Source organism: Meleagris gallopavo, chromosome 3, assembly GCF_905368555.1.
Source record: "Meleagris gallopavo chromosome 3, MGAL_WU_HG_1.1, whole genome shotgun sequence".
NCBI lineage: Eukaryota > Metazoa > Chordata > Aves > Galliformes > Phasianidae > Meleagris > Meleagris gallopavo.
In genome coordinates, this window is record NC_139406.1 from 12,135,718 (window position 1) to 12,158,563 (window position 22,846).

The 22,846-nt window shown below is 37.7% G+C and overlaps 1 protein-coding gene across 4 annotated transcripts in view; it reads right to left on the minus strand.

Moving 5' to 3' along the window:
* FARS2 (phenylalanyl-tRNA synthetase 2, mitochondrial) overlaps positions 1-22,846 on the minus strand; it is a 233,585-nt gene that overhangs the window by 161,538 nt on the left and 49,201 nt on the right. For all 4 annotated transcript variants that reach the window (XM_031552760.2, XM_010708401.4, XM_085220264.1 and 1 more), the window contains 3 exons: positions 18,776-19,399; positions 10,228-10,387; positions 4,127-4,258 (listed from right to left, as the gene is read on the minus strand). In XM_031552760.2, the coding sequence (XP_031408620.1) occupies positions 4,127-4,258; positions 10,228-10,387; positions 18,776-19,381 (898 nt within the window). In that variant the 5' untranslated portion in view covers positions 19,382-19,399. The remainder of the gene's footprint in view (positions 1-4,126; positions 4,259-10,227; positions 10,388-18,775; positions 19,400-22,846) is intronic.

Below are 22,846 nucleotides of genomic sequence, written 5' to 3' on the forward strand. Positions count from 1 at the left end.
TCACATCTACACTGTGCAGATCTATGTAAGAAATTAGAAATGTAGTGTGTTAAGAAGTATACAGAGGAAGAAAAAAAAAAGAGAAGCCTACAGAATACCTTCACAGACCTCAAGAGGAAAAAGAGTACAGTAGTAAACAGGTAAGGCAGAGTATTTGCAATACATTTAAACAGATTCACCAGTTTTTCCTTATCACAAATTCATTTCTATTTACATATACCAAATGTCTTTATCACTTTCTATTTAAAAGTGGCTAAAATCAAACAAAGGTTCCTTCATATACTTACTAAAGCATCAGAAAATTTAACAAAGTACTATTATTTTCTGAAAATAATTTAACAAATTTAGCACCAACTCCATAGAGGCATTATAGCAAGAATGGAATTCTACAGTTAACACTAAAAATCTGACTAACAACCTGTCAACATCATCATGATTTGCCGCATGGGGAGGTCACCCCAAGGAACTACAGAGAAGATGAGGCAGGGAGATGTTACTGCAATAGGACCTTCTGTCAGCATAAAGAAACAGCTCCTCATAGCCCAACATCCCGGCCCCGATGCAGGACTTTGTCATGTAATCCAACCACAAGGCTTCATCAGTCCCTTGTTATCATAGGTATCTAACTGAGACAGGAGAGGTTTAGGTTAGATATTAGGAGGAATTTTTTCACACAGAGGGTGGTGAAGCACTGGAACAGGTTGCCCAAGGAGGCTGTGGATGCTCCATCCCTGGAGGCATTCAAGGCCAGGCTGGATGTGGCTCTGAGCAGCCTGGTCTGGTGGTTGGTGACCCTGCACATAACAGGGGGGTTGTACTAGATGATCATTGTGGTCCTTTTCAACTCAGGCCATTCTATGATTCTAGGATCTAAAAAACAGAACAAAACTGGGAAATAAACATATAAATCAACTGTACTGGCTGTTTAAATTACAGCCGTCATCGATCAACAGGCACATGCACTTCTGCTCTGACTGATTGTTTCTGATTGCCTTACAAACCACTCTTATATCCACAAGCAGTAACAAAAAAAAAAAAAAAAAAAAGTGAGAATTTTGAAGGCAAAAGCTATCTTCCTTTCCCTTATAAAAATATTTTCTCTTGGAATGAAAAGTGATGCTTGCTAGCAAATATTATATTACAGAAATGTATTTGAACAGTATATCAAGGAAAAAAAAAAAAGAAACCATAAAACAAAAATCTTGAATGCCAAGATACGAGAAATGTTATGGATGACATAAAAAAAATTAAAGTTTCTGCAAATTCATCAGTTTATTTGCCGGTTTTTATCACCAAGCTGCGCAGTACACCATAAAAAGATCTTTCTGTATTTACCTGGTGAACTGGCACACCAGTGAAATATTCTTTCAGCACAAGGCTAGCCATCCAAAAATGAGTAATGTTTCTTTCATTCAGCCCTACGGAGGTGTTTTCCAGTAGAGTCCTTGAAGAGACTGAGATGTGAACAGGCAATCTGCAATGCCTGTTCTGGGCATCTGACAAAGGAGACAGAAGAGCAGCAAGGTGTAGGCACCAGTGTTTAGTCCTTCATAAAGGGAAATATGTCTGTAGCATGAATCACAGCACTGAGGACAGATGTTAGACAACGTGATACTTATCTGAGGTAAAGGAAGTTTATTATTAGTGAACCAACTGTAGGAGAAGAAAACATTAGTGTTCCTCCATAAATAGATTGCAGACTTATGTTACGTACTCCTGAGTAGCTCACCCTGGTTTCCTTTGGCTGTAAATATCCATTTATTCAAAATAATGCTGCCTCTTATACAGGTGAACAGGCAGTATTTGGAACAAATGCCGCAAAGAAAGAACTGTTTGGAAGTCACAGACCTCCTTCCCAGGTTTGATATAGATCTTATTCCTTGCTGATCTGTATTGGTTTAAAACTGAAAGCTTTAAAATTAAAACTTTGGTCTTTCAAAGACATGAATAGACATGAGAGTAATAGTTAATACCCACTGATTGTGGATGCTGGAAGTGCTAGGGATGTTCCAAACGTAGCAGATACTGTTCAAGCGTAAGACCGTTTTGGAGAGCATCACAGTCCTGATAGCAAAAAAAGATGAAGGAGATAGGAAAGAATTTTCACCTTCTTCATTTTGCACAGAAAATCCTCTTTCTGGATTTCTGCATTTTCACTTTTGGGACACACACACACACACACACACACACACACACACACACACACAAATCTACAAGTTAGTAAGAGCAAACTTAGCTTCACTATAAATAGATGCAACTTAGCATGCTGGGAACCTACTGGGGTTTCAAACTGTTGTAAAAAAGGGTAAAAGAATGTTCCATGCAGCAGAAGACAAGGAAGACTTACCCGATGGAAAATGTGAACTACCTTGTTCACAGTGTCACTTTAAAACAAATAAGCTGTTAGCCAATGCAAGTTATGACCACACTTCTTCCTCACCTTCAGCAAACAGATATCAGTGCTTCAATAAATTAAATTGATATGCATTAGACTCAGCTTTAGTAGCTGCCTATTTTCACAGAATTACCAGAGGGAGTAGAAAAACAGAAGTGCAGTGGCAGAAAGTGCAACTCCTTCTAAAAATATCTTGCTAATAAAGGAATCTTTCCTTTTTCTGCTGCTGTTTCAATTAATAATACAGTCATTCAAAAGCTACAGTTGAGTTATTAAATTCATGTTTTCTTGGACAACTAGAATTATGATTAATATTTGGGAGAGTTTTGGTGCAGGAGACTAATTTTCAAGGCCATAATTCAGAGGGGTGAAAAAGAGCTGAGGCACATTAAATTGAAAACACTGACTGCTGTAGAAACCTGCCTGCTGGCATTTCATGCACATTCATTCACATCCAAACATGTCCAAAAACATCCAGTGGTGGTTTAGAGGCCACAGTTTAGCTTTCCACCCATACATCAAACGAACCTAAACATAAGAACGGAGCAACATAAAAGCTTTAAAATAAGAAAGCCTGGCCATTAGCATACTACATGTGATCAAAATAATATTACACAGTAGTCTTCCACTTCTGAAGCTGATCGGAACCTGCATTGTGTTTACCACGTCATGAACACGGTAACCTGAGAAAGATGCTTAAGGCATTAACACAATGGGGAGAAACTCTAGAGGTGGATTCATTTTTTTCAAGGAAAATAATAGCGTTAAAATATATGCAAACTGATGAATATAAGCAGTGCCAAATAACTGGGACATTTCTAGTTACTGTACTCGGACCAAGAGAAAGAATTCAGGACACATTAAAATACAATAGATTTGCAGATTAACTGCAACAAAATCAAGTGAGTATACCATGTTTGTAAGAATTACACAGACCATATTTCAAAATGCTCCCACACTCAATAAATAGTACTGAAAGACACTGAATGATAGATGCCTGAGTGCTGCCCTGTGCAGAACTGACTACTGCCTGTCAGTCGGTGAAAAAACAAGTATGTTAAATTTTCACTGTGAAAATAATCAGAAAAACATATCAGTTTCCCCTCTCTTTCCTTTGTACTCACACATAAGTTTCAGAAAGCAAATCATCAGGTGACATTTCTTTGTAATAATTCCAATTAAAATAAACGATGCTGCTCATAAGCAGTTTACAGCCACTGCATTAGTGGTTCTGAGGATAAAAGAAATGAATCAAAGCTAAAAAACAGCCTACCTTTACCCAGCAACCAAATAGCAATACGAAAGAAGTCACTTTCCTCTTTCTACACTTTAGAGATACAGGAGCACACTCATATTCTAAATACTAGAGGATGTTATTTGATTATAAAACTCTAAAATCTTAACTGTGCATGCACATGACTCCCCTTGGAAGAAGGAAAAATGCACACCCCGATTCATCAGTTTCTCTTTTAAAGCCAAGATCCATCTATCTCCTTATTGCACAAAACAAAAGCCAAGCTCTCTGTTTGCAGGCTCAGGCTCACATACTCAGAGGTAATGCTCAAATCACAGCCTGCAAGCTCTGCGTTCCACCTGAGGACTATTTGTGGCAGCTGCTAACAGAGATGCCTGCACTCACCGGGAGAGAAGGGGGCATTTCAGGCTGTGAAACTGATTGCACTGGAAGTGTTTGCTAATAGAGATGTCAAGAAATTAAAGGAGTTTCAGTACCTGAGTTAACCAGCTGTTGTTCCATGACGCCACAGCCCAGGACCTCCAGCCATTCTCCTTGGAAGTTGATCTCCATCTCGAAGGAAGGGTGAGTAAATGGGAAGTAGCAGTCTACCCATCTGACTTGCAGTCCTGTAGCAGTGTTTAAAAAATAAAATGTGTATGCATAAAAGGCCATCCCTCCAATTACCTGTAAAACTCACACTTCAACTAATGACACCAATTACAGCAATCCAGAGAAAAAAAATTAGCAAACAAACGAATTTACAACACTTGTGCAAGGTGATAAAACTTGTAGGGAAAAAAATGACCATGTCTTTCCTAATATGAAAAACACTTTGTGCAATTCAAGCATCCTTTGAAACCAAATCAATCATTTGTCAAACTCTGGCAACCACCTGGCATAGAATGAAAATGAGCCAAAATCTTTGGAAAGTCAGTGATTTTGTTGTTCTCTGTACCAGCATGCAATTTTTTCTGTGAGGAGAAGGTGCTCAAGTCTTACATTCTATTGATTGGCGAGGCAAGACATTTTTTTCATCAGACACTATTTAAAATACACAGTTATTCTTTCTGCATATGTTTAAATACAAAAATTAAAAACAGATCGATGCACACAAATACACACACGCACATTTAGAGCATTACAGCATTATCAAGGTATGCTCTGTGCAAATACAGGCAGAGAACTCCAGACCTGAGGAGATCCCAGGAGACCAGCCTTAAAGCTGGTGAAGTGCAGGAGCTCCCCATACATCTAAAGTCCCACCGAGCAGGGATGAGAACCACCTGACATCACAGAGCGGTGGAGCCAGAAAAGGGCAAGCTCTGCACTGCTGCCAAATGCAGGGCTGTTGTCAAGGCTCTTATTATAATTGATGGGTTTTAGTTCTTATAATCGTTTACAAAGCGTTCTTACCCTGAACAATTTTCTTTAGCCATTAAGTACAAGGAAAAACAGGTCTCAGAAACAACAGACAAAAAACTGGAAGACAACTGAACTGCTAATTTTTCAGGTAATGCCTTAACCCCAAGATCATCCCTCTCTTCAATTAAGCCAAATCCTAATCAGTGGAAGAGTTGTCAACAATTAGACAGGCCCAGTCTTTAAAACAAGAGGCAGAGACAAGGTTCTTTGGGTGAAAACAAATACTAGCAACACAATTTGGTCTGAGGGGCTTTTTTTGGATCTGTTTCATATAAGGAACTTAAAATGTGCAATTGCATGACTTACCTAGAGAATTTTTCCGAATTAAAACATTTGCTGTAGCCTCAAGAATTAGATTTTCTTTGATCATTTCTGAAACGTTAAATTGGTCTACAGAAACAGTTACAACAAAAGCAGGTATGTGTAGCCTAAAGTGACAGTCACAAAGTATTTTTCTAGAGGTAATGAACTTCCAAATGGAGAGGCAGAACACATTTGGAAGAACAAATACAGTAAGACCTCCAAATTTTCTTCCCTCTCCTAAGAATCAACATCAGGATTCAGACTGATTTGAATCTTCTTTGATAATTTTATGCAGAATTCAGAAAATTGAAAATATTAGCAATTATACCATTCATAACTGCACTGTGACTTACAGCCATCGCTTCACTGCTTTTTTTATCCGTGTAACAATAAAAACACTACACAGATGTAAATTGAAGTGTATACAACCATATGATACGTGGAAAACATTTTTTAAATTCCCCTAACTTTATACAAATGTTTTTAATCCCAGGGCTGTAGAAGCCATCATTCACCATAAAGCACCGTACACAAAATATTTTCATTTAATTTGCAAAATTTGCAACTGCAGCAAGAATTACATTGAATATTTAAATAGTTTGATGTTCAGAAACAGCATTCTGACTGTAGTTTTTTTAATCTAATTACTTCAAAATGAAGCTCAGGAAAAAAAAAAAAAGCATTTATCTGCTCTTCATTTTTAATTAAAATAAATTTTAAACGGAAGTTTATTTTGAGTTTTAAGGCAGATAAGTACTTTTCTTAAGGGACATTTGTTTTAAACGTAAACAAGCAAAAAAGAACAAACAAACTGAATATAGCAAAACAAATTCAAAGGAAGAAACAGCTCTCACCTTCATTTTGCTCTCTAAATTAACAGTTAAGCCTCATATGACACAATAATTTTATCCATATATTAGCCAGGACAGCTGGTAGTACCTCTTTTTTTTTTTTTTTCCTCCAGTCTTCTTTGAGCGTCCTGGCTCTGGAAGACTTTACTGAAGAGCAGAGGGCTCAGTAACATTGAGCCTTTCCACAGAGCATCACAGAATAAATGGTTACATTTATTACTTAGACACAAAATATTGCCTTGCTGTTCAACATATTCCCAAGGAATACAGGACATTGCTTGCACTCAGCAAATTAAAACACTAAAGGCTTATAAAGGATTACAAAGATTAGGCTTTCTGTAGTACTAGATAATTTACTTGATAAGGCCTGATTTGTTTCTTCATATAAAGATAATGGCTATCTTAGAAAAAATGATCTTTTGTAAACATTTTGGGAGGCCAAGAGATGCATATCTGACTTAAAAACCCAGAGGGGTATTTAAACAGGTACAAAACAGAATCTAACCAGATTCCAATCACTAGATAAATACTCATCAGTTTAATCAGTTCAAGGAATGATCTACATTAACTTAGTCCACAGCCTCATGGTGTCCATGGGACTCCTTCCACTGGGCACATATCTGTTAGCAATCTAAGTGTTGCATCTCCAATGAGGAAGGAAAAAATTAATAGTTATTGTAATTGCTGAGTACTAAGTAAGAAATTGGTCCTGGCTTGCACTTACAACTAATGGTTGTTATTAAACTAAGAAAGTATCTGTTAGTGCTAGCCTAATTGAGTCTCCTAGTGAAAAAGTCTTAACCAAAGGCACTAAAAAAGAGAACAACCAACCCATGAAAGCAGGGTATTTTCTCATTCCATAGTGTGGTATTTTCCCATAGCAAAGAGGAGCTGGCTGCTCACAAATTTATGTTAGCTCATGTTTTCCAGAAGTCATCAGCCAGACTGTTACGTCATCAATGATTTCTTTCCACAACTCTTTGCATTCATAGATGTCAATGCAACCTACAGAGATATCAGTACAACAGAGTGCAAGAGATGAGCAATGCATTAGACTTGAATGACATTTGGTGGCTGCCCCATGAGAGCTAAAAATGACAGAACTATTAATCAAGATATGACATTACTTATCAATTCAGCCTTCTCTTACAGATACCTAGGAATTTGTTACATAAATAAGAAAATAATAAACCACAGAAGAAAGAAAACTTCAGTGAGGAAAATTTAATTAAATATAAGATGATTTGAATATGTTTAGGGACTATATGTTGGTTGAACACCTAAAAATCAGTATGATCAACTTTGAACTCAAATCACTTTACAACTGAACTTGGCCAGGCAACTGACCTTCACTACAGAACTGCTTTACACAACCTCCTCTGCTCAATTCGTCTGGTCCCACCCAGCAGGATAAAAGCAACACTCATAAAGGCTGTTCTTCTCACAGAAATTGGATGAACATCTGAGAACCACTTATAAACTCCCTGGATTATTTTTTTGTTTGTTTGTTTAAATTTTAATGGAGATTTGCTCTCCCCTTTAGACCAAACCATTTCTTGGAAAAACAGAAACTTCCCTCATATGATAAAAATGAGAGCAACAGCTTGCTAGTTTACACTTGTTCATTCCAATACACGTGGAATTTGCAGCAAACACTGAAAAGAATACAAAACTGCTGAACAGCAAAAGTTTAAGCAAAAACAGAGAACTGGTTTGGAAATGGGTACTCAAAAACTAGTATACTTGAGAAATATAATAAGACACACCTTTATTTAATAATTGGAACGTAACCTGGACTTAGTGCCTATAAATAAGGAAGGCTTGTTTGGAGACATCATTGTCAAAAGCAGCCTTGACTACAGTGACAGTAAGATCACAGACTTAAGATCTTAATGGTCAAGAAGAGGTCAAGAAAGAATATAAAAATAAAAAATAAAAAAAAAGATGGTGAAACATTAAAAAGCTTGGTTAAACAGTAAGGTATATAGTGTGTCCAAATGCAAAGAAGTAGTATATGAGAGATGGAAAAGAGAAGAGACTTCCAGAAAAGGTAAACCAATATTGCCTGGGAACACACAGATGCTGCTAGGAAGGCAAAGGCCCATCTGGAGCTCAAACTGGCTTGAGATGTCAAGAATAACAAGGAAGCATCTGTATTTAAGTCAGTAACAAGCAGAAATACAAGAAGAAAAGGCTGTGATACTCTATGCTTTTTACTTTGGTCTTCACAGGTAAAGTTAGCCTCCAAACCTCTACACCAAGAAGCAGTTACAAAGAAATTGAAAAACTAAGAGGGTTGAGTTAGGGCCCAATCACACAAATTAAACATATATATGTTAATGGGACATTATGGGATGTATCAGAGAGCAATGAGACAAAATTAATTAAAATATTCTGTAAAATAAAAAAAATGAAATGAAAATTTAAAGACAGCTATCAAAAGATAACTTTAATTATATGTGTCTCGGGCCACTTGCACTGAACCCATCTTGTATGTCTAATACCTAGCATGAAGCTTGCTTCTTTGAGTATTACTTTCCTGTTCTTATTGATGGCTCAGAAAATCAAGAAAGTGAAGGAGAGAGAGCTTCACATTTACACAAATGAGGGGAAAAAAGAGACATAATCATATTTAAATCACTACCTATATGTCTTGCTTTTGTGTTTCCAGAAAAATATTGTGTATATGAAGGCACCTACTTTCAGACTCTAAGTTCACAATCATTTGTTTTTAATGTATTTCTAGCTATTATGTGGATGGTAGACAAATAAGTAATAACCAACAGACTGAAGCTTAAAGTGCAGCATCTGTCAACAGCCAGAGAAGGATATCATTACAGTTTCAGATATCACTAATAAAACCTAAAAATTGCCACTTCAACAACATCTTCAGCATCCGAGGTTCATCTAAAAATACAGTTCTTCCTATTACTCACTTTAATCCTAATTTTGTATGCATCAAAAGGCTGCTTTTAAGCAAAATATGACTACAAGAAAAACTGATCTTGGGAACCTAAAACAATTATGTGCAGGTGGGATTAAACAAAAACTGGTAGAAGTCTCCCTTGCTGTAAGCTGTACTTTAGGATATCAGAAGAATATTCAAAGAGTCATAGACAAGACTTGCTACCATCATCAATCTACTCTTGGAACTACTGCTCTAAATTCAGTGGGCATCTTAAAAGAGCTTTGAAAGCAGCCAGTGTTCTCCACGCATTCTAATACTATTCAGTATTTCTTCAACAGAAAAATGAATCAGTTTAGAAGAGCAGCCTCTTTGCCAGGAAATAGCATTTGGGCAGCAATTTTAACTCATGGCATTTATAAATTCAGCAGCTACTGAAACCAAAAGCAGGTATTTCTGAGGAGAGGATATTTCATTCTTACACCCTGAAATTCATTACCCTTCCTCAGTCCACACTTAGTACCAAACAATTATTTTTCAGCTGACAGGATCTCCGTAACAAGGCAGCACATACACATACATATGTCTCCTGTCAAGCTCCTTGCTGTCACGTGAGAGCCTGTAGATGGCTCAATTGTGTCCCTACCTGTTCTCACCCTCGTTATGGTCTTGACTCACTGGCATAACCAAAACTAACTAACTAAAACCTCTTCACGAACACTTGGCTCACAGTTTTGTGTGTGTCAGTCTTCAGGAAAACTAAGAGATGGGTATGCATGGTCTGCTGAGCTGTGTTCAGTAGTTTTATAAGTTACACATATAAAAGTACTGAAGACCATGTAAAATACAGCTGAAAGGCCAATCGAAACCCAGATACTCCAACATTAAAACACTCATTGATGGAACTCTGATGAAACTTAAGATGAAAATGTAAATAAATAATACGAATGAAGCCTCCTAAAATTACTACTGTGCTATCATTAAGACACATGGCTGTTTCAGAATGTCAACATCACCCCTAGGTTTCTTGTTTTCATTATACAGCAAAATCTCTATGAAAAGTATGGCCGTCTACAGATATCAGAAGAGCAGGAAGAAAGTGCAAAGAACCTACCATCACCAAAGATGTGAGTCATGAGCTTTGTGAGCACTTGTTTCAGATTGAACTCCACCAGCCTCACTGCCTCCATGGTATGACATTCTTGTTTGTGTGCAGTGCGATGCCCTTGCTCAAACAACTGGAAGCCTTCACCATCTTTAATATTGGAGAATAACTAGAACAAAAACACAATAGAGTTTGGCATCAATGACCTCTCGAAACGAAAAAAGGAAATGAACATCTACTGATTTAAGGGGAATCTTACCTGCCAAGCCTGCACCATGGAAAACAAATGTAAGGAATGTAAGGAAAATTCCGATCACTAAACACTCTGACACATAATTATCACAGGAACAGAAATATTCAAGTAAGATTTCTTTTATTCCAATAATATGATTAGCTATAGGAAAAATATAATTTATAAAGAAAATAGAAAAGTTATCATGCAAAACAAAGCACACCATATAGTATATGCTAATTTTAACCCAGCAACTACAACATGCAATGGCATTAATCACAACTTCAACATTTTTTAAAATTAAGTTAATGACCTAAAATAAATACTCCCCTTCCTTCCCACCAACCCTCCCTCCCCCCCAATCATATTTTATAAAAGTTGTAATCAAACTAACTTCCAAAAACATATTTATAGTTTAATAAGACCAGAAGCTGCCAACATTTGATTACCCTTCAGTACAGTTTACTTGTATAAGGACTACCATCTTCCTGCATTTTCCCACATATGGCACCCATCATATAGGAATTTTGCTGATGGGGCACTGAAGAATTCATGGTTTTGCTGTGAGGTTTCCAAATTACAAAGCACACAGGCAGGTGATCCTCCATATTGGAGATGTACCAACTTGTCCTTCATGCAGAGGCTGCTTCCCACTACATCTGTTGCAAGTTGAAGACTTCTGATTTCCTGTACAACCTCCTACATTTCTGTACGGGAAGTCCCAGGCAGATAGATACTGGTCATTCTAAATGCTCTCAAAGAGACCAATAAAACACTCTCACTACGACACATCTTCAGACATTCTGTGCCTCACTGAGACAAGCAGACAGTTTTACATAGCAGAGGATTTTGCTGGAAATCCTTACAGCTACATAGCTCTCAATTCTGGAGAGTAGGGAAATCTAATTGTGAAAGTGCCTCCAGTGTCCTTTTCTACCCCTCCTCATCCACCTTCCACATTAAATCTATTACACATAGAAGGGAAAAAAAAAATAAGACTCACATTGAGATTTTCTGTACATTGCATCTGCAAGCGTTGCACTAGCTCTTATTCAAGAGTTGCCATGAACTGCATCTTAACAATCCATGGATGTGCACAGAAGTTTTAGCTGCAGCTTGACTTCTTCAGTGCATGAAATGCTTGTAAAAAGTACAAATGAACCTCTAGTAGTTTACAAATGCTGGCCACAATTAAATGACTAATTTATAGTACATTTTACACACACAATGCATGCAGAAGGAGCTTGAGCACAGTACAGAAAGTAGCAGCCAAATGGATATAGGGACTTTATAAAAAAAAAAAATAAACACAACCCATCAGCAGCATTTAACTTCATACTGCTAGTCAGGAGAATCGACTGGCAGATTGAGAAAACACTTTCAATTTAATCTCCTTAGTGCACTGCAAAAAATGCAAATTATGAAGCAAAAAGAGAAATACATACTGAAACAATTAGTCATCAGCCTAACAATAATGTCTTTACTAATCAAAAGGCCACAGTCTGACAGAACTAGGCATTCTGCTGTTAAATGGCACACTCTTTATTCAAGTGCTCACCTGAAAGATTAAGGCCTCTTCCTCCATACTGACATTACATCTACAGAGTCTGGACGATGCAGATGACACCTACCCTACAATTAATTTATTATCAGCAGGGCAGATTGACCATCAACCATCTGGCTTTGAACACCAGGAGTTATTCTCAAAAGTCTGTGTAGCCCAGGATTTGTCGTAAGCTTCTGTGGTAGTCAATGGAGAGAAACTGGCTCCCCTGTGGCCATTTGGCACGGTCATGTTGGACTCTTGCTCTGAGCTGTACACTATAGGCAGCTTTTTTCTTTTTCTTTTTTTCATACGGATTAAAGAGACTATCCTCTATAAACTCTGGAGAACAGAGGAAACTATAGGATGTTAGAAGTTGCAAAGTTAGCTCAATGATTAATTGCTGCATGGAGAGATGGTGCATAGATAGGGGCAGGGGTACTTTGGGCATCAGTATCAAACCATGTCAGGTCCCACAGGCTATGGGAGCACAGCCCTTGTGGAGCTGGTCACCTACGGGTCTCAGTAACAAAATGGCCACCCTCCAGCCAGGTGCCAGCCTCACTGCAGTGTTGTCCATAAAGGCTCTGTCAATTCCTCAAGTTGACAGAGTGATAGTGAGGAAAGAAAGATACCTTACGGCTGTTTTACTATTTATTCCATTCACAGATATCAGTATGTCAAGATACACAGTTTAAAACTGGTAGAGTGGTTTCACCGTTATGATCACCAACTGTACTCAGTATATGTCATGGATTAAAAATACTCCTACGTTTTTATACACATAAAGCCAGGAAGGTCAAAGTTTAAACAAAATGATTATGTACAATCGCTCTTTTTGATGGCAGTTCTTCCCAAGTTTTCCACAAATGGAAAAAAAAAATCTATTAATCTTGGGGGGGGAAAAAAAATGGCACATTGAAGATTTCACTACTTCACATACATTTATTCCGCAGAAAATACAATATTCTACTGAATTCAACATGATCAATTACTATCACTACCAGAAGAGAACTTTCATGTAAACATCCAGTAAGTACCTATGTTTCTGTCTATTGCAAGGACAAGTTCTTTCTTTGTAAGTGCTCAAAAAATGAGTATTGTGTCATCATGCAGAAGTTTTAAAAAAGAGAAAAAAAAATAGTTACCAGTACAATAGCTATAGTGTAGTAATACTATAGCATAACAGTTACCAGTAGTTTATCACCATATCTGACTGATGCTCCATTACAAAGAAGGCAGCATAAAAGAATCAAAGTGACCTTACCATCTGGCATGAACTTTGTTCTTACTCATGTCAGGACAGCTCATAATAAGAATAAAATTTAGTAACATGTAGAGCCTGGAACAAAGAAAAATGAAGCTATGCTCCTTTGTAAGTACTTTACTTATTTCTCAGCATGGCATGGAGTACAGAAGTCACATGTATGATTTCAACAAAGACCCCAGCATTTCTCCAGTTGCTCAACAGCCTTCAAATCTCACACCACTTCACTACCTGCACATGTAGGGTTCGGGAAAAGAATAAGTTCCTCTTTGCAGGAAGCTGGCACTTATATTAGGTTTCAGATCCAGAAGGTCTGTGATACACTTTGGCTTTAAACAATGAAGTTATTTATTACTCCTATCAGCCATGCATGCTCCAGTATTAAGATAATGAATACATCATGCTCACATACTCACCTCTATGAACAAAGCTGCATTGATGACCAGTGAGGATCTGCATGTGGCAACAGTCCTCCTTGCCAAACATAATACAATATGACTCTCTGGTCCTGATGAATATCTCTATAAATAAGCAAATGGCTGCACTCTAAATCCACTTAGAAATAGCAAAACATTACCACAACATCTTTAATGTGCTGTAACAATCAGCTGAAGGATTAGGAATGATGAAGATGATGCCATCTGAAGATACTTCATCAAAAATAAAACTTATTGTCAGCTCCAATCAGTCTCCAATACGATGAAATGCATAAATCTGCACCCCAATCCAGATAGATAGCTTCCTGTGTCAGAGAGAGATACAGGCCACAGCTGCACAATAGGATACTCTTTGCAACAAACCAAGCACTGATTTGGGGAGAGAATGGTGAAAATCACTTTGAGCAACAAGCCTGCAGAGTGGTCTCCTTAATTTCAGGATCCTTCAGTTTTCAGTCCTCCAATTATGTGACATGTTTCAGTGAGACTCCCAGCTCCATAAGCTGATGCATCCAACCCTCTCGAGTACCCACGTCTGGATATGTTTAAGATATAGGCCCAGTAACTGCTGACACACAATCCTTGCATCAGGAATTGTCACAAGCATGGATTCACGTAGGGACACACCTTGGAAATGCCCATCCTGATGTGAATTTTGTCACCTATAGAAGAGATGAATGGAACTCCACCTTATAACAGCATAATCTCAAAGACGCCAGGAAATGTAAAATTTCCTCTGATTCACAAATTCTATTACACAATAGGAGGCAAACGGCCTTCCTCAAAGAAGCTAACACACCAACCCAAGATCCTGCCATCTGGCAACGGTTACCAACTCCTCACACAATCCTTAGCCCTTGCCAGCTGATTCACTGAGGAGCACTGTCCAAATCTCTATATAGTGGGTTGATCCCTGGAATGCAATAAATTTATTTGAATTCCTTTGCGTGTGAGGAGGAGAAAAAAAAAAAGGGCAGGTTTCATTTGATAAAACACCAGACCAGAAACACAGTGTCCAGAGCTGCAGTAACACTACAGAGAAGACAAACCAAAAGATACAGTCCTGTCAGTCTTGCCAGTGAAAAGCAAAACCTGGCATGGCACGCAGTGATTAAGTAATGAACTAAACAAACAAACAAACAAGCAAATAAAAGACAAAGAAAAAAGAGGACAAGATGTACTTCGATCACCTATTCACACCTACCCCAAAGCATGAAGAACAGGACACAAAGTATAAAGCCAAGATACAGAAATATAAAATGATCAGAAAGAAGAATAAGTTTATACGAAAAAGAGAAGCACCTACATTTGCGTTACCTAGGACAAGAGTCTTAATGTTTCAGGTTGTAAATGCTATAAAGCTACAAGATGGAAATGCTTTGTTGCAACGACACAGAACTGCAAAATCAGAAGGAATTCACAGATGCCAACTGCCTTTGCTTTGCAGTTACTCTTTTTTTAACCAAATTTATACTTTTTTCATTGCACCTTGTATGGGAACTGCTGAATCACGGCCTGATTGACCACCTGAGGCAAGCAATGACTCAGCCAGGGAGCACAGGTGAATTGCCTTCACCTGTGCTGCCGGAAGGGCTGGAGCCTGGCTCCACCTCTCCTAGACCCCATTTAAGGGCTGATTGCCACTGAGGAAGGACTTCTTTCTGGGGATTGGTTGGCATGGAGAATATTGTGAGCCTACAACATTGGTAAGCATTTTCCATTTATTATCTTCCTGTTGCAATAATCTTACTTAGTCTAACTTTCCTGGATATTTCTTAATTATAGCATCTATTTATTCATTGATTATACACTCCTTAACAAAAAAATGTTTTTAGAAGAAATGGCAAAATTTCAATAAAGAATAAATAGATATCCACTTCTTTTTCCTAGTTTCCCTATTGATAGTTTTCAGATGCTAGCATGATCAGATGAACTGATGAGAGCATTATTTTCCCATGTGAACAATCTGATATTGGCCTCCATTGGAATGAGCTTAGTAAATTAGAATAGCAATTCTTAAGTTTTCACATCTGTTCCCATGAAAATTTATGTATAATTCAATACAGACTATAAAATACTTTATAAAGCCTTCTACCAACATGTAAACAAAACTTGTTCTCAACTGAATGTTTTGTGGCTGCCATTGGGTTTATATTGGCTCCCTCTGGTGGTGAATATGTGTGAAGTGTAATTTAGGTTTTTTTTCCTTTCCATAAACTAAGTAAAGAACTGCACCGAAGACCACTGCATAGCACAGAAATCACTTCATTTCAGTTCCATGCAGGAAATTCTGACAAGTCAAATCTGACTGCAGAAGTACCAATATTGTCAATCCAAAGGACTTATAAAAACAAGTTGTATACCATCAAAGGAGAGAAACCTATGTGCCCTTTAAGAGGATAAATACAGACCTAGCCTTGGTGTTGATTTTTCACCTCAATACCAATAAGAGCTACCAAAGATTTCAAAGGGCAGAAGTTCTTAACCCAATCCTGACTACAGAACTTGAAAAGAAGAGACTCTTCTACATCTTACTTATCCTGCCTCAAATTTTAGCTGTGGATGAACTGACCTTTTTTGTCATTCCCAATCTGAGATGAGATGGTAAATTTCTCTCAATTCAAACCCCTCAAAAATCATTCTAGATTTGAGTTCTTTCACCACTTCTCTCTTTCCCATCCTCCCCCATTATGTGCTTGCTTCCACTGATGAAAAAACAAATGATAAATGTATACACATCAAAAGTACAAAGTAGAGCAGTAAACCAACCACAGCACATAGAATGAAATTCATCTAGGGCTTACAGCTAAGAGCTAGTAGTTTTTTATCTTTAGTTGCCTATCTTCTTATCCTCAGCACTGTGAAAATTTCCTCACTAGAGACTGCAAGTGTGGTTATGAATGAGAAGACTGAGATGAAGGCAGCAGGTCCTGACATTCACATGTTTCTGTTCAGTACGTTATAATTCAAACATGAGTATAAATAACTGAATATAAAAATAGAGTAATATTTTTCTCATGTAGTGCTACCTGCATTTAATCATGGTTGTTTTGTTTTCCACTCAGACAGTTCCTTTTAGAATTATTTAAATGTCTGCATTATTTTGAACAGGCAACAAGAATATAAAACACAGAACCAATCTCCAGCGAAATTTCAGAATTACACACTCATTTTTTTTCCAGAAGGCTCTTGGGATGATACCTGTAAGTAGTTTTACATATTGCAAAGCTCTACCACTATTCAATCTGCAACTGAAGCAAAAGGGATGCTTTAGATCATCCTGGAGTTTAGAATTAATGCCTGTTGCCCGACAAACAAAAAATTTACACACTGTGCTGTGCCACACTTCTTTTTTTTTTTTTTTATTCTTAGAAAGTTGACAGGAAGGACTTCCACTCTTGAGAGACAGACACATTCTCCACTTTTAACTTTGAATTTATCAACTACTAACATCCTCCAATAACATCTCAATCATTCTCTGGGGGGGGAGGAAGAGAAGGAGAAACAATCTGTAATGCAATGGATCAGATAGTTATACATCCTGTATTACTAACTAACTAGGTAATGTCAGTAATGTTTCTGTAAATTCCTTCCCATTTATTAAATCCTATTATTATTTCTATTATTAAATATGTGCAAAAAGCAGAAATATCCTTTCCTGAGGGCCAGAATTTCTTAAGAAGCACATTCTTCAACAATAATGTCAATAATTACATCAACCATGCCAACATTTGTAGAAATTCCGAGTGTAGATGCTATAATTTTGTGACAGATAAGATCTGGATGTTTGAACTCCTGATGAAGTGAAAAACATGGCATGAACATAAAATGTTTAAAAACCAGCATTTTCATAGCGTATTGTCCATTTTCCATCCTATATATCCTTGCAGGCCTATGAGAAAGAACAGCAAACAAATTTTGAATAAAACTGCAAGATGTCCATTTCCCAATGACCAAAGAAGTGGTTACAAGCTGTTCTCAATATCATACAGTGCCCAAGCCATCTCCAGATACAAGTAACTTTTTCAAGGTGCAAAAGGAAGTGATGGCATGGGGTGGGAAACACCAGTGAAGACAGCATGAACCTTTCCCACCAGCAAGAAAAGGAGTCTACTGTAATTTCCCTAGTTTATCCTCAAGCATCCAACAAACCCATCAGGCTTTCCTGCCAAGCTCCTGTCACCCATTGGCAATCACATTAAGAACAGTCAACATCTCAGTATTAGAATAAGCTAGTTTTAGTTATATAAATGGGAATTTGGCAGTATTGCTACAAGCATGCACAAACTATATGAATTAATTACTGTTTGGAAAGCAAACTAGCTTATATACACTGCTCATCAATGATAACCATAGAATGCCTAATGACATTCATGCATCTGCAGAACATGAAAGTTGTGCCAATAAAATACAAACTTAGAAGTCTTGGACGTCTACCTAGCACTCTTTAGCTGATGTCTCTGGACTCCTTTAGTTTACTGTATGTGTACTGCAAACGCATAGCTGCTGGCTGCAATAGATGAATCCTTCAAAACAGATTTGGGATCAAATAAAGGATGGAACAATTCATTACAAAAAAAAAACATTCATTTACAGAAGCTTGGAGCTATTAAAATATTAAAAGAAAAAAGACTAAAGAATAAAAACTTCATTCTGGATATAGCTACAACAGCTCACATCCACAAGTCCTTCAAGTATTAATACGACAAAGTCTGAGATGAAATGACTTTATTGGAAGGGACTTTTGATAGAACGAGAATTGAAATGTGCACATTGTTAGCTGAGCAAGCTTTCTGCTTTCAGATACTGTTTTATTTTGTTAGCTTTCAATAATATCATCCTGGCTTTCCATATTTTTCTGAGGAAGCTTACCCACTTGTTATCAAATTCCACTTTTTCACCTATATTTTTCCCAAATTAGTAGTGTTACTACATGACCAATCACTTGATCCTTATCAACATACTGTATAACAAGTGTGTTGCGATAACTTGTTTACGTGCGTGCACTTTCCTCATAGCAAATACACAATCATGCAACTTACCCCAAATCTCCTTCAGTTCAACTAAAGAATTCCTACCTCGTGACAGGAGAAGAGCCGAACTCCTTCCATCTGATGAAAGACTGGGTAGTGGGTGCTGTCAATTGTATCACGGCGGTAAACATCTCCCACTGCCAGAAAGGCATCCAGACCGGAGTGTATCAAGTCCCACTGGTGAGCTGATGTGTGTGCTCTTAACATGTGACCACGATTCAAGTAATAGTTATCCTCCTTTCTTCTGCTGACATGGTCCCGTGGGACGAGTAACTTATCAAAATTCTGCTGCACTGTAACCACTGGCGAAAGACCATCGTAGACAGAAAAGAGTGGATTCCCACGGCGGCCTGTATATTGCTTGTAAAAGTGGTCCTTCACCTGCTCCTTGATTAGCCACAAAGGGTGATGCTTTTTGTTATGCAAGTTCTTCCCCACTTTGGAAAGAATCTTCTCTGTGACATTGCTGTAGTCATCCTGAGGGTAAGATTTACCAAACAGTTCCACAGCATTTGAGCAGGGTACGCTGGCAGCAAAATCTGAAGGTACAGACTGCCTTGAATGGGTGGGAATTCCTCTTACTTTTATTTTTGGTGGTAATGCTGTTTTAGAATACTTGGCTACTCTCATGAATTTCCAGAGCATTGCCATTGCAAATTCTCTTATAACCTAAAAGAGAAGACAAAAATCAGAACAAAATTAAAGTTTGTATCTCCAGTCTTGTTGCAGAAACTGTTAGCACCTCACAGATAAATGAAATCCAAATGTCTGTTTGATTAATATGATGAAGTTCCCATTGCAGACTACTGTTTTGACTTTGGAGGAGAAATAACCTTATGATGAAATTTCAGGTAGGATATCTTGTTCAATTATCAGTCTTCTGCACGACTGCATCAGCATTAATGACACTAGACCTAGTCTTAATCTCATTCCAGACACTGTAACACTTTACAAATGAGGAAACATTGCATTAAAAAGTGTTTTTTTCTTTCTGTTAAAATATTAGGCAATAACAGACTACTGAACATGAGAAGCTCAGAAATGTTGCAACGCTATTCAGTGGACAGAGACACGCTTATGAAAAAAGCCCTGGCATTAACATATTGTATTGTTTTTATTGCTTACACCATTGTACTGGATGAAGGCTTGATAGTTATCAGGAAGGTCAATGAAATGATATGATTCTGCAGGATGTGTCTATCTACCAAAGTACCATCTTTACACTGGTACTATCCACTATCTACTCTGTTTAGAAACAGACTGTCTTTACACTTCATGCATAAACAAGGATGACTTCGTAGTGTTTGAAGAGATAATTCTGTAAACAAAGAGGATCACAATGCCTTCAGGCACACAAAATGTGTAAGCCCATTCCAAGATGTAAAACCACTTGAAGATCAATAGTTGGGCTTCACAAATATTGGCAGAGATTCCAGTAAAATACTTTAGCATTACAAACTGCTTATTGCAAAACGGGAAAACAGAGGCATTAGAAGTGACTGGGGCAAGGCACCTGCTCCAAACAACAAAATAATCTATGTTTCTCTATGAATCAAGGATTCCAGGGCCACAGGTTTCTGGGCCAAAGAATTTCCTGAGAAAGTTTTCTTAAAAAAATGGGAAGAAAGGACACAAGAATTGAATAAACAACGATCTTCAGGGGATAGCTTTTCATCTTTACAATAGCATTATAGAACACACAAGGTATGGTTGTTTTTTTATACACTTAAGCTCCAAAAACATAGATTAGAACAGGAATGTTTTAGAATACACAGCCCCTCAAAATCAGGTAACAGCTCTGTTTATATCTGGTTTCCATTCCTCTGGTCTGTATGATGTCTGCAGATTTATTTTCTGAAGCAATTGTAACTCACTATATCAAAATAAAGACAAGCTAGATAGTCATGGCACAGTAGGATTACTCACTTCAGTTCTTGGCCACTTCTGTTAAGGTTCTCCCATAGATCAATTCACACACACACATAACAGAAAGCCCTCTGACACAGACTAAGCGATGGGCAGCATTATGTTTCGAAAAGAGAGGCTCCATTTTCCCCAAACATACGTTCTCCTTCATGGAAAGCGAGTTCTCATTTTCAAACAGCTGCTTGAAATATCCAGTTCTAGTCAGATAATGTATTCAGTTTCCCTTAAGTAAATATCACCATCTGCCCATACATTTATTTCTCTAAAAAATTCAATTCAAAACTTGTACATAACTGTAATATAAGAACCCTCATGACTTTATCATGAATCTCGTGATGTTTGCTTCCTTCCTAAATGCCATTCCGTTGAGAATCACAAGTTTAACGTTCACGTAAACAGTTCTTCTCAGGATTACAGCATTATGGAAAAAAAATAGAACATAACAAGTGCTTGAAAAAAAAAAAATGGTATTTGTTTGTTTATTTTTTATTTTTAGATGCATGATTTCTAAGGGAGACTCTTCTTAACATTTTCATTTGCTATTCAGCCTCTGATAGTTCTGAAATGTTAATTTTTCAGATCCTGTGATACATTCTTGTCACAATCATATACGGGGAGGAGAATGGATTAGGTTACTTCAGAATTATTATCCTAACATTATGCTTATGCCTGAACTGCCTTACCATCTGCCCTTGTCCTAATCTAAAGAAAATCTACTGTGAGCAATAGTAAAAAAAAATAACAAAAAAAAAAAAAAAAAAAAAGACAAACTCAACATTTCTCAATGAGTTACAGAGTTATCCAGTGTCCAAGTACCAAAAACAACCAACAAACAGTAAAGGAAAAACTGGTGCAGAATCACACAACAGTGCCACAAACATTGAAGTTCTTCACTGGCACACTTCTGCTTCCCTCTCTGTCCACAGAAACGTACAAGTCATTTCCAGGATCAATGCACAAAAATAAGTACTGAACTTCCTTTACCTCAACTGATGACAAATTACATTTATGGGGAAAAACAAGTCATAGAGAAGAAAGGGAAAAAAAGCAAGAAAATCTGATATCAACAAAATATTTAACAGGCTGAAGAGCCACAATAAAAAATAAAGATCCCTTTTACCTTTCTAGTAAAAATAAATAACTAATGTTAAATGTAAGTTAATTATTTCTGTTCATTATAATGAATAGACAATTATGTCTAGTAGACTTCAAACTACAGATGTGAAAAATATATTCTTTTCTTTCTTCATTTCCACCATGTTTATTAGTTGGAAGTAACAAGGAAATAATTTCTGTGCATGTTGACAAATCCTGAATGCCACAACACAGACTGCTAGTCAGCTAAACAGCAGCAGTACTGCAGCTGACAGCAAATACAGAAATAGGAAATAAACACTGAACAACCACCATTGACATCTGTGATCTTAAGATGGCACGGTACTGCACCAGGGTCACCAAAGGGGTTGTGAGTTTAGGGTGTGACAGTGGCTTTTACACAGGTCGGAGCTGAGGCACGTTTTTGGAAAACAGCTCCTGGGGCTTCCTGAAGCACTGTGCATGGACGTGCAATGGATAGGCCCACCATCTCCTGTCACTTGGTTCCTTACCTTCCCACTGCCACATTTCTGACTGTCTAACCAGCTCCTCTGAGGAGGATGTGGTAAAGGCCACAGGCTTGTCCCTCTGTCTCTACCTCCATACCAGTAAGTCTCATACAGTGGCTGCAGCTAGGATTTTTCTTTAGGTTAATACTGCATGCAGTGTTTTGTCAGTGCACTGAAAACATGCCCACATGTGGGTACAGTTTTTTAAATCAGCTTTGAAGCAAACCAAGGAGCAGAAATTGGGGCCCACACTACCCAGGGATGAAGGCCTCAGAACAACCCTGTCCATTCTGTGGATAGGCCAGGCACACATGTAATTGCCCTAGGCCAACGTCGGGGCCCTACTACAGCCCCTGTACCATTTCTGAAGCAGTATCAGCAGAGGGCTCCTTTATCTCTCACAGAAAACCAACCATCTCTATGCAGGAGCAGAACGGACTTCGCATAACACAACTACACTATAGTCAAGAGCTCAGCAGCACAGAAATGGCAGAACAAAGTACCAGTAAAAATCATGATTTTGGAGCACGTTCAAAAGGCAGTTGGATGAGATGAGGAATCATACTGCTGTAATATAAACCATAGA